Source organism: Balaenoptera borealis, assembly GCF_965194805.1.
Source record: "Balaenoptera borealis genome assembly, chromosome: 4".
NCBI lineage: Eukaryota > Metazoa > Chordata > Mammalia > Artiodactyla > Balaenopteridae > Balaenoptera > Balaenoptera borealis.
In genome coordinates, this window is record NC_138861.1 from 48497243 (window position 1) to 48510525 (window position 13283).

At 37.8% G+C, this 13283-nt stretch overlaps 2 protein-coding genes across 19 annotated transcripts in view; one reads left to right on the forward strand and one right to left on the reverse strand.

Moving 5' to 3' along the window:
• Window positions 1–2666, forward strand: part of SLC10A6 (solute carrier family 10 member 6) — a 42734-nt gene extending 40068 nt beyond the window's left edge. Inside the window, exon 7 of the transcript XR_014244306.1 lies at window positions 2233–2666. The gene's annotated coding sequence lies outside the window, so the exon portion shown is untranslated. The remainder of the gene's footprint in view (window positions 1–2232) is intronic.
• PTPN13 (protein tyrosine phosphatase non-receptor type 13) overlaps window positions 1–13283 on the reverse strand; it is a 247308-nt gene that overhangs the window by 20187 nt on the left and 213838 nt on the right. For 17 of the 18 annotated variants that reach the window (XM_082391058.1, XM_082391051.1, XM_082391057.1 and 14 more), the window contains 6 exons: window positions 10624–10730; window positions 8903–9051; window positions 6973–7063; window positions 4345–4682; window positions 2673–2888; window positions 1799–1861 (listed from right to left, as the gene is read on the reverse strand). In XM_082391058.1, coding sequence (XP_082247184.1) covers window positions 1799–1861; window positions 2673–2888; window positions 4345–4682; window positions 6973–7063; window positions 8903–9051; window positions 10624–10730 — 964 coding nt within the window. Of the gene's footprint in view, window positions 1–1798; window positions 1881–2672; window positions 2889–4344; window positions 4683–6972; window positions 7064–8902; window positions 9052–10623; window positions 10731–13283 lie in introns of those variants that run through there. The other variant, XM_082391042.1, reaches the window with a different exon arrangement.

Sequence of the window (13283 nt, forward strand, 5' to 3'; positions counted from 1 at the left end):
ATTAATGAGCCTGAAAATAAATGGGAAAAATTCACAGTATACTAAGTGGAAAGTAACAGTAATAACTACAGTTGAATCTCATTTAAAACAGTTGTGTGCATGTGAGCACACACACTGTGCACTAAAGAATGTTCGGAATGTTGCCTAAAATGTTAACAACTCTGAAGAAGAGGAATACAAGTAACCCTTTCATTTCCTTTTGCCCATTTGAATTTTAATTTGCCCACATTTTCCACACATTTATCCTTGACTTTCTCTCACGCCACAAACAATCCATTAGCAAACACTTCACATAATGCCCTTTTCTCCTTACATCCACACTCACCCCTCCAATCTGGGCCACCACTGCTTGCCACCTAACCAACCTCCCGCTTCTAACCCTGCACCCTCCTTCCCAATTCAATTTGGTCTTGTTTTAACACAGCAGCCAGAGTGGTCCTTTAAAATGGGAGTCAGATCATGTCATTCTATACAGACAATTCTGCGATGGCTCCATCTCACTCAGAGGAAAGCCCAGGCCCTGGCCCTGTCACCTCCTCTCGCACTTCCCCTCTGGCTGCCTCCACCTCAGACACACTGGCCATGATTATTCTCGAACACACAAGACCCACTCCCACCTTGGACCTCCTCGCAGGTGGTTCTGTCTGCCTGAAAGGCTCTTACCCCCAGACATCTGCATGACCACCTGCTTCACGTCCTTCAAATCTTTGCTCAAGGGTTACGTCCTCAGTGGTGCCACTCTATTTAAAGTAGCACCCCAACCTGCCATGACTCATCCTCTTTACCCTACTCTTTTTCCCTCTAAAGCACTTATCACTTTCAAAGATCCTATATTGTTTACTCAGTTAAATAATAATAAAAATAAATAATAATAATAATAATAAACTAATAATAATAATAAATAATAATAAACTCAGGTTTATTATCTGCCTTCCTCATCACCATCCACTAGAAGATCTTTGTTATTCCATCAGGGATCTTCATCTTATTCACTGATATGCTCCAAGCATCTAGAAGAGTGCCTGGCATATAGTAGGCACTTAATAAACATCTGTTAAACAAGTGAACTTCCTGGGTCTAAAGAACTGCTTATACAAATCAGTATGTTTTTGTTACCTAGAAAAATATGACTGTGAATCAGCTTAATATTTAGGAGACTTAATTTGAATTAAAAAGGTATATGAAGGGAAAGTAGGCAAATTTAAATTTTAAAAATAGTAAACTTCTATATTCTTCAAGAGGTAGAGATAAATGAATTTATAGATATATGAAACTAGCTTCCACATCCCTCCCCCAATACAGATAAAAAGGGTAATGGAGCTATGCAGAGCAGACAGACAGTCTAAGTAATGCAGTCCCTGGGAAGGACCCAAGTCTGTAGGTCAGTGGGTGATTTAACCCATGTTTTGACTTCAGGTAAGAGAAATGAAAATGATCAAAACAGAGGATAAATGAACACTTTCCCAAGGGTGCCTTCTCCAAGCTAAGCAACTCCGTCCTCCCTTCCTGCCTTCTGGTCAATGCTGTTGAATCCATTCCCTCTCAGGAAATTTCTGTAGCAAGAAGATTACCTTTTATCTCTTTTTTAGGTTGGAAATGGGGAAGGAATGCCACTAATTACATGCTATTTTGTTCCACCCCAAATTTTTGCCCCCAATATACCATCCTATTCTCTGTAATCTATTCATTGTAGATATTGTATTTCCTCATTTTTTAAACTAAAAGGCAATATTTAAAAAAGATAGTCTAGAAATGTTTTCACAAAAATCTTCATCAGAAGGCACCAGCCAACACTCACCTCTGTCTGAACCATTCCATGTCGTTGTAGTCTCATGCAGCGCACTAAATCAGAGATGTCAAACTGCCAAAGGAAACAGAATCTGTATGTTAAATAAAAAGGATAACTGAATTTGAACCCCAAAGATTCACTAAGGAGTGGCTTACATAGATTTCTGCACCCCAATCTCCTTCCCCTTCTAGCAGTCTTGAGAAACTGTTCTGGACAAAATTAAGTTGGTGAACGGACTTTGCCATCATTTGATAATTTTATTTATGATTTTTTTTAAGAATTAGGAAGGTTATTCTATTTGAAAATCCCCAACAGAAATGCTCTTCCCTCTGAAATCTGACTAATTTCTAATATCTCCATTAAAAAAAAAAAAAGGCAAAGTATTTTTCCTACATTTTGCGGCTCAGAATAAAATTCCTGATCTTTTTATTTTCTCAAGGGAGAAACAGACTATTTCATTTGTCCTACTTAAATTATCATGAGAGTGTGAAGAGCAAGACAGAACTGTTTTTAGCAAATTCTTCAAGAGGTAATGATTTTAATTACATATTCTGTGTACTAAGATATTCTAACATTCTAAGCATGATTTATACTAATTTAGGTTTTAAATAAGATTATACTCTTATTAGCTTTAATTAGTAATAATTTAAAAAATTGGGAGTAATTGTTTAGAGATAGACTATTTAGCATCAATTTGCATAACAAAGTATTTCCCACCTATAGGTAACAATAACAAAAAACCCAGTAAAATATAAGTTTGAAGTATTATTTCTTCTTGATTATGGCCTATGCAGTTTTGAACATTTACTAAAATACAATTCTATGTAGTAAGAAAATTGTCATTCATACAAACTGATAAATAAAAAAAATTCCGAGTACTTACTTCAAGATCTTGACTGATTAATCCTAGAACCACATCTATGCATATCAGGGTCCCTGAACGTCCAATGCCGGCGCTGCAGTGTGTGGTGATTGGGCCCGATCTATGAATGTGTCTCATGTAAGAGATAAAAGTGAGCAAGTCGTCTGGCTGAGAAGGTGTATCGTGGTCTGGCCAGGCAGTGAAATTCAGATGAGAAATATGTCGCACCTCTCCTGTCTGAAATTGTACAACAGAATAAGTAGATAAAGGCATACTATGTTGTTCACATATAATTAGTTCTTCTTATTATTTTGTCCTTTTAAATTTTGACTTGGCCATTGGATTAGATCCAAGGAAAAGTGAAAGACAGACTCCATCAAACAACACACTGAGGGCCTTTATCAAGGAGGTTACTAGATCCACACTTTAAATATTGGTAAAAACGACTTTTTGGAAACCCTAAAAGCAAATTTACGTTTTGATATGAATAGCAACCTTTTTTAATGATCCCATTTCAAATTCACCTTAGATAAAAGCCACAGTCATTGCAGTGGCTTAAAAGCGCTACATGACGTGGCCCGGCTACCTCTCAGACCTAACCTCTTGCTCCTGTCCACTTTGCTCCAGCCATAGGGACCTCTCTGGTTCCTTAAAAACAGCAGGCACAGTTCAGTCTCAGGGCCTTTGCACTTGCTCTTTCTGACTGAAATGCTTCCCTCCCCCGAGATATCCCTGTGATGATGTTTTTCTCACAGCATCATCAACACCAGTATCTTTTCATTAGAAAATAAGGTCCATGAGGTCAGGGATTTCCTTTTGTTTGTGTTGTTAACTTCTGAATCCCTATATTCCATAACAGGGCCTAAGCTCTATAAACATGTGTTGATTAAATAAACAAGTCATTTAAGGAATATTGAACAATTGTGCTAGCATAAGTAATGGGTAGGCTGGTGTAAATGAATAAGGAAGTATAATCTTTAATTCTTTGTAAAATCACAAATCAAAAATCATGAAGGAATTTCTCAGGCTGTGTTTACATGCCACCAATAACACTGAGTCAGTAAGTTTTGTTTCTATGAAAGTAAAATTATTCTGTTTCTTTAACAAAGTTAAAACGCCAATAGGAAACACATTACTCAAACTGAGTATTACTGGGTGGAGGAAGGAAATAAAGTGAGGGGGTGTGGAGGTGAGGAAACAGTAGCAGCTTTACTTAAGGTATACCCACTTATCTAATTCAAGCTAAATTTATTCAGTGCTTAGGTGGCTGCAATAGGAATTACCTGAATAACAAACATTTATGCTACAATTGTTCCTGTATTACCAAATACGTTGTCTTTATGGGGGAATATTTGCTACTTAGAGGTTTTTAAAAAACAGTTTTATTGAGTCTACTTAGAGGTCTGACCTGAAAAATGTTTCCAGCACATAGCTTCTGAGCCATTCTGTGCTATCTATCACAAAGCAAAGGATGATGGTTGATCCTGTAAAAGTCCTGTATTATCATTTTCATTTAATACAGTACATACTGGAGGAAACTATTCGGCAGCATTCATGAAGAGGGTCACATTTAAGCTTATATTAGATTAAGGATAGTAGATGGAATTAGTTCCACTGAAATGGGACCCAAGAAGTCATTGGCTTTTATTCAGAAACACATTGATATAATCATGGAAAGATTTAATCCATGTACCTGAATGTCTTCTAGGGTCATTGCCCTCACTACAAAGCCCTTTAGCTGCTGCACTCTCACAAGAGCCAGTCGAAGCCTGTCGCTGACCATTGTTGTTTTGCCTAGGACATTAGGCCAATAGCGCTGGCACTTGATTTTTTCCCCTTCTACTTCTTGGGTCATCATGGCTATCACTGTGGATTTTTGTTCCCAAATCATCTGCCAGAAATCTCCAACGGTTGTAGGGAGAGGTCCCTGGCAGGCAATGTAGACGAATTCTTCTCTCCCCACTGGTATCTTAACGAAGCTGGCGTTGATATATCCACCTTCATCTCCAAGAGGCACTCTTGTAGCATCGTCTGTGAATTTCCAACCACAAAACAGAGCCATCTATATCATGCATTTTTAAACAAGAGCCCTATAGACAAGGTGAGTCAAAGATTATTAGAATTTCCTCATAACCATAGATGAAATCACAAAAACATTTTAATAAACGCATATTTTCAAACTGCAGTACAGTCAAATCATTTTGCACATTTCCCTCATATTTAAGATGTCAACTCAGTTTCGGAAAAAATTAGATATTGTTCACATAGATTTGGTTGGAAAAAATCAAAATTAATAAATTAATGAATGCATTTAGAACTTCTTAATAACTAGGGAAACACAACTTTGCTACTTCTCCATTGTTATTTTAATAATGATGACAATAGTAAATTTAATATGAATGAAAATTTTGAAAATGATTTCATAAAAATTAGTATTACAGTGAAACTATTACTTATTACAAATATAATTGGCACAATTAATTCTTGCTTATCTAATTATCATCTTTTGAGTAAGCAGCCAAAATAATAAACTAACTCAATAAATAAAAAGGTAGCTCACTTTATTCTCCAGGCATTGTAATTTCATATAGTCAAAATACATATTTTCAAACCAAGCTCCCCCAGTAAAAAGTGTATATAAACCATCTCATCCAAGAGAATTAATCTGTATGTACTTATACATTAGAAGTCATTTCAATCTCAAATATAACTGGTTATTTCTGTGATTACCAAATTATGACATTTAGTAATAGATTTCAAAATCCTCCATCAATTGCCCTTCTATTATTTGACTTCTATCTCTTGATCCATGGAAACAAATCTACTCAGTAGTTTTGGATTTATGGCTTATCCCATTCTACTTTGAGATACTAGTCTGCCATTTTTTTTGCCCGAAACAATTAGCACCTACTTTATGCCAAACCATGATCTATTCCATTTTAAAAATCCTGTCTAAGATTCAATTCTTAAAGGAAGTTTTCTAAAATGAATTTTGTGTCTTCCACTTTGATTGAAAAAATTCAATTGTATTATTATTTATTGCATGATTTGTCACTATTGGTTATGTAATTTATCTTTGAATTTATGACTTCCTGGCAAAGATAAGGTCAGTATGTCATATCATGTAATCCAACATGATTATATATGTAAATGTGGCTTGTGATTATTATAAGAAGTTGCTAGATGTTAATATTTTAGCTATATACATATATTCATATATATATATATTTTTAACATCTTTATTGGAGTATAATTGCTTTACAATGGTGTGTTAGTTTCTGCTTTGTAACAAAGTGAATCAGTTATACATAAGTTCCCATATCTCTGCCCTCTTGCGTCTCCCTCCCTCCCACCCTCCCTATCCCACCCCTCTAGGTGGTCACAAAACACCGAGCTGATCTCCCTGTGCTATGCAGCTGCTTCCCACTAGCTATCTATTTTACATTTGGTAGTGTACATATACATATTTTTTAAAAACCACATTGATTGGTGAAATGGGTGAAATATGGGTAAAAAGAATTGCTATTTTTTTCTTCCTGTTATCTTAAACAATTCAAAGTACAATGTAACTTGGTAGTCCCATGGTGGCCACACACATGTTTACAGCTGTTATTTACCACAGGCATTTCTCTAAACTTAAAATAGTAGAATAAATAGAATTGATTGTGACACATGACCTAAGAAATTGCTTATCTAGAAGCCAATTCCTATTTTTAAAAAGACTTTAAAAATTCATCAATGTCTGAAGAAATGTTTAAGATGCCTCTAATCAATTTTCAGAATACACAGATAATTTTATAAATTTATTTATTTTATTTATTTATTTATTTATTTTTTGCTGCGTTGGGTCTTTGTTGCTGTGCACGGGCTTTCTCTAGTTGTGGTGAGCGGGGGCTACTCTTCATTGCGGTGCGCAGGCTTCTCACTGCGGTGGCTTCTCTTGTTGCAGAGCACTGGCTCTAGGTGCACAGGCTCAGTAGTTGTGGCTCGCGGGCTCTAGAGCGCAGGCTCAGTAGTTGTGGCACACGGGCTTAGTTGCTCTGCAGCATGTGGGATCTTCCTGGACCAGGGCTTGAATCTGTGTCCTCTGCATTGGCAGGCGGATTCTTAACCACTGCACCACCAGGGAAGCCCCACAGATAATTTTAAAAGAATTCAGGTTGTATATATAAATTTATTTGTTACTGATGTAAATCTCTGAATGTGTGTGCCTGCGTGTGTGCACACTTACGTGAGAGATAAGGTAAACTAGTACATAAGTTTTAAATCAGTTTAAATTATATTAAACATACATTTGATTTGAAGCCAAATTGGAACTTACAGGGAAGTATATTTTTATATCGGTTCTTCCTTCTATTTTCCTTAGTTTGTCCAATTAGACACTGATCCAAAGGTTTTAATTCTTGAAGATTCTGTAAGCAAAAGTGGAAATAAAATTAAATTTGTTGAGATAAATAGTAATTCAGTAATGATTGCAAATGCTTTTTTAAAAAATAAATTTATTTATTTTATTTATTTTTATTTTTGGCTGCCTTGGATCTTCGCTGCTGCGCGTGGGCTTTCTCTAGTTGCAGCGAGCGGGGGCTGCTCTTCGTTGTGGTGTGCGGGCTTCTCATTGCGGTGGCTTCTCTTGTTGTGGAGCATGGGCTCTATGCACTTGGGCTTCAGTAGTTGTGGCTCGTGGTTCTAGAGCACAGGCTCAGTAGTTGTGGTGCACGGGCTTAGTTGCTCCGTGGCATGTGGGATCTTCCCGGACCAGGGCTTGAACCCGTGTCCCCTGCATTGGCAGGTGGATTCTTAACCACTGAGCCACCAGGGAAGCCCCTGCAAATGCTTTAAATGTGCAGGGTGCAAAACTGACTATTCATCAGGGCAAATTTGACTGTTAAGAAACAGATATGTCCTGTCAAGACAAATAAGCCTGCAGTCCCAATACTAATTCAATATACCAGTTGTTGAAATATATTGTTGCAAATATCTTTAACATGTTGTAGTCAACTAACTTCGTGAGGCAGCAGTTTGTATCTTAATTTTAAATTTCAGCTTAAAGATGTCTATAATTTCATTTTAGAAAAAAAAAACACAATTCATGAAAACAATTTTGGCTTAAAGTAATGAGCTGGAGCAGAATTTCTTGCATTACTGTCTCTGGGGTCACAGAATATTCCACGTGGTAGAATTGTGGTAAGACAGTCCTAAATTCTAAAGTCAACTCTTTCTCACTTTTCATTCACTCATTAATTAATCCATCCATCCATCTAGCCATCCAAGTCAACCAATATACATTGAAAATGCCTACTATAAGCAAGGCATTGTAATAAGTGCTGGGAATACACTAGAGAGAAAGAAGATGCGATTTGGGCTGTCCTGGAGACCACAGGCTACTGGGAGAAAGAGGCAGTAAAAGAGTAAACAAACAAATATTGCGATATATGCTTTGAAGAAATTAACAAGCTGCTGTGATACAGAAAAATAAACATCTGCTTTATAAAGGGTTGTGATGGAAGGTCTCTGAGATGGTAATATTTAAACTTAAGACCTTAAAGAAGAAATCACGTCTGCAAAATGGAGAGAAAGAGTATAACTTAACATTGTGAACCTGTTTCCAAATCCATACAATGGGATTTAAAATATTTTGAGCATTATACACAAAGCATCTAGCACACTGTTGAAGCTCTCAGTAGAAGTTATCTCCTTTCACTTCAGGGTCTACAAAAAGCTCAGGATGTGGGCAAGTAAGCAGATGGTTTGAGGGAGATGGGCAAGGTAGATCCCCAAACCACAGTGGTGCTACATTATTCTTTGGCCTAGTGGTAAGTAATGGATGGGGCCAGCAAGACCACAGGAGCAAGGCCTCTGAAGCACTGCTGCTTTGAACTGGGGGGCACATTCTTGGAGCTGTATTAAAATAAAAACTGTTGCTAACGATGAATCACATCTTCAGTGTATTAACTATGAAGTTTAGTGGATGGTTGGAATTGATACTTGACTTTTTAAAAAAACTCTTTAGCCTTACATATGAGGATAATCTTCAGGGAGATTTATCAAGCTCCGAAGCTGCTAAAGAGATCCCTTTAAATCAATACTATTAGGATCCTAATTAGAAAAATTAATTTACTGCTAGAAATGACAAGATGGTGCTTTTATAGTTGGAAGTTGTAAAGTAATAGACATTTTCAAGATTCTTAAAATTTCTCCTAACCTTGCAGAAAACTTTGTTGGAGAAAGAACCATTGTCAAAAGCCCCTTACCTCTAGCTCCTTAGACGGAATTCCTTGATCTAGTAAACCCCGCAACATTCGAATGACTGATTTCAACTCCGAACCGGTGTATTTACTGGAGGGAAGCACTTTGACAATGGGGAGTGTGGTGAGCTCCTCATCTGTCAGAAAGGGATGACCTAACAAGAAGATGGCAGTTGATTAAAAAAAAAAAAAAAAAAAAAAAAAATTCCCCCCAGAATTGATTTAGCCAATAAGAGAGCTAATTTTAGCCAGTAAGAGAACCAATTTGATCCTATTCTCACCTCATCTATTTTTTACAAAAGTGAGAGTCTTTGAATTAATAAGGCAATAGAACTAATAAGTAGGCAGATAACTACAATCATCAAAGGAAAATCCTGGCCATAGCAAGATCCTTGTACCCAACTTTTAAGGGAACACCTCACTGACTGTTCAGAGTTCTTAAGGCTCTTGGCTGTCAATTTCTTACAGATTCTAAAGGAGTTTAAATTGTTTCTCTTTGCTTCTCTGGACCCAAATGGCACTGTTTACTTGATGAGAATGTATTTAGTCCTGTTTTTATTTTGCATTTAAATTAGCCTCCAAGCACATGGAGAAAAGATGAAGGGAGATGCTTCAGAAATTCCTTACAAGGGGACATTGCACTAGAAACACTGATTTCTCCCCTCTCTACCCACCCTTGGTACTCAGTGCCACTATCTCTGTCATTTGATAGTTTTCTCCATGCAAATGAAATCCTAAGAGTCTTTAGGAGTTTATCAAACAAGTGCTATCAATGTCTAAGAAGAGATACGTGTCTAACTTAGCACCTGCTCTATCTATGGAAAATGCTGATAACAGAAGGCAACTGTTATCCTGGAAAAAAGTAGGAGAGACTTCTTGCTATAGTCTGCACAAGTGTAGCTTTAATTACATCAATCAGTTGATAAAAGCATTTTGATGATGCAGCTACTATGCACGCAACAGTAATTCCAGGCACTGGGGGATCTCAAGAAGCTTAAGGTCTGTCTGGGGCGAAGACTAGTTGTGAATACAAAATCCAATCATATGAAATAACTGTAAACTTTTACAGAACTGAGTGTGAATGCAACAGGAGCTCAGAGGCTGGCGAGATGAACCTGGGTTACAGGATTTGAGCATTTCCATTGACACCAACAATCCAACTAAATCAAAAAAGTGTTAATTCGACTCCTTTAATTTCTTTCAACAATGACTTCAAATTACAAAACTGTGTTCTTTCACTGCATTAATATAACATTTCCTTATATGAAAAAAGAGAAATAAAACGCTGAATAGAACTTCATTTATCTACTGGCTCAGTATAAAACAAGAGAGGCAGTAATAATGAGGACAGACCAACTGACTCTTGCTCTTAAAAATTTTCCTATCTTTGAGCTATTCTTCTTACTTTACTATAAATAAAATGTGCTCCTCGACTTCTTATTCCAAGATGGCAAAATTGTGACTCTGTGTTTCCACTTAAAGTATTTATACATCTATTTACATGTTTTACTCCAAGCCACTGAGAATTTTAGCCTAATAACTGTGCAAATATCTGGTCAATAAATGAATGTTGATGTTTGTCTATGTGATTTAACTTTATGTATAGAACTTAATAATGTAGACATATGGTGAAATAACATATCCATATATTCTGAAAACTGTAATTTTCAAACTTATTTTTTCTACCTATTGTTTTTGATTTTAAAAGTTGCTAATAAATTTCTTGCCTTTATTGGAATCTTCGTGGTTTGTCATTTCTATTGGCAATTCATCACTTCCCCATGTTATTTCATCATCATCATCAGTCTTCTTTTCTGCTGACTTGTGAATTAAGCTATGACAACAAAACACATTTATATTTTCTTCAGTTATGTGTCCAAAATAAATTGAAATATTATGTCCTTGAACTACATATTTCCACTACAATTATTATGGTATTTAAAAATAGATTATCTGATTTAAAAAACCTTAAATCCACAATTCCTAAAATTTATTGGTAGATATAAATTAAACTGAGGTACAGAATTGTTTAATATAGTTTAAATTTTGTCCTCAAACAAATCCCAAGTCTTTGAACCTTAGGTTGAAGGAGTCCTCTTGGGGATGGAGAAGGTGGTGGTTTGTTTCCACCCTTCCACTTGGATGAATGATTACAACTGTGTAAGTAGAGCTCTCTTGTTTTTTTTAACAGCTGTCTATTGTACTGTATGAATGATTCTTCATTTAATTACAGAAGTCCCTACTGATGGACATCAGTCTTTCACTACAATTGGGGGTGAAAAGGACACTCTGGTATCTGGGCACTCACTTAATGTAATAAAACTCAGTACAAGTTCTCATTATTCTAGGGGTGCACAGCAGATGCCATCTCTCGGGTAAGGTGGGTGGCTAGAAAAGAGAAACTAGGTAGAAGAATAACATTTAGTGATAAGATGAGATGAAAAAGGATAATGCAAAGGCCTGAATACATTTTTAACTTTCTGATACTCAGGGGAACAAAGCACAGTACATTTTGTCTGATGACATTATTATACACCATTAAGGCAGGACATGCACTAATGCTCCCAAAACATTGTAACAGGACAGCAATTATGCTGCTTTTATGGTGGATGTTTTCCTCTGCTCCAACTAATTGTACATCACAATTAACATGTAATTTGCAAGTTCTGCATCCATGAGGTCTTTTTGCTCTTCTAGCAAGTATGCTTTGTTTGGAAGGATATGTTTTGGAGATCCTCCCATAAGGATCCTCCTTTCTTTCTCATTCTTTTGAACAGCTGCTTAGTATTTCATTGTATGAGTACACCCTAATTTATTTTGTGTCTATTATGGTTTTTTACTACTATAAACAATGTTGCCATGAATATTCTTATAGAAATGTCTGCATACATATGGTAGTAGGATCAATTCTTAGAAATAAAATTGCTAGGTTGAAGGGAATGTACTACAGTTCTTTGAACCTATGACACGTATCATTGTAAGATACGCTATTCTGAATTAGGTCACAATGAGAGATACTTGGACTACCTATGTGCCAAACACCTGGAACAGCTGGCTGGGTTGTGGGTTCATAGACCCTGTCTTCACCCCGCAGTGACCCTGACCAGCCACAGGCCGTGAGGTCTCAGGGGGCCATTCCTGCAGTGGGGCCTGTGGTTGATACATGGACTTCCTTGTCCCCAAGCAAATCTCTAGGAGGTTAGAACCCAGAGTTGACTAAGTCTCTGCTTGAAACCAGGTCACAACCATGGCTTAGCAGGGGCAGAGAGGGGAGACAGAGTGAATAATAAAGCAGGCAGGTCGTGAGGGCCACCATAAACTTCGCAGGAGATCCTTCAAAGGCATTTCTGTTAACCGTACCCTTCTGAGATCTACATGTCCTTCAAGTTCCTTCGAGGCTGTTTTTGTCTGTTTTGTGGCCTTTTTCCCCTTCATTGTTATTTAAAAAATAAAATAGTTTATATATACGTCAGCAAGCAGAAGAGTGTTTAGACTTTTTTTCTTTTTGGTAGATGAAGTATGGGAAGCGAAAGCCTTCTGAGGTTCTAGTCTAGTCATGTTATAAAGTTGAGCGTGGCCCTGCGTGCCGGAACTCTTAAACAGGTCAGCTGCCGTCACCCCATTTTTTCACACAGTGCCCAGGAGACAGGCTCCCAACAGGCCACTCTGAGGCCAACCTTCTTTGGCAGAGAGGGAGTCTGTGAAGTCCCAGGCATTTAGGGCTGCGTGGGTGGGACTAGGACAAGGTGGTGGTTAGGGGTGAACAAGTGGACGAGGCTCGGGGCCCAGCCCGCCCACCCCCAGCTTTCATCAGAGCAGTCCAGTATTTGCCTGTTTCTAGTAGTAGCTGTGTGGCCTTGGGCCACAGCACGTTCCTGCGTGCCAGACACCACTCTAAGCTCTTGAGGTGTATTGGACATTTAATCCTCACACAATCTAGGAGGTAGACAGATACTATCCCTGTTTTAGAGATGAGCTCAGGTAATTTGCTCAAGATCACAGAGTAAGTGACAAAGCCAGGACACAAACTGGGCAGCTTGATTCCAAGCCCATGTTCTTAATCTCTACCAGTTTGCCTCCCAACTGACATGGGGTTGCTCACACCCTCTCATTTTCTCTCTTTTCCTTCTAGTTATCTCCCATGTTGGCCTCTGCACTTCCCCTGTGGCCCTCTCCAGTTCATTCTCCACAGTACACATCTTATCATGTCAGTCCCCTGCTTAAAAAACTCCATGGCCCCCATTTCTCTTGGGATAAAGGCCAAGGTCCTTATCCTGCTCCCTTCTCATCTTGGGCCACTCTCCTGTTTGCTCAGCCACTCTGGGCTAGTTCAGGCCCTCAGGTGCCCTGGGGTCTTTGTAGATGCTATTCCTCTGCTTGGACAATT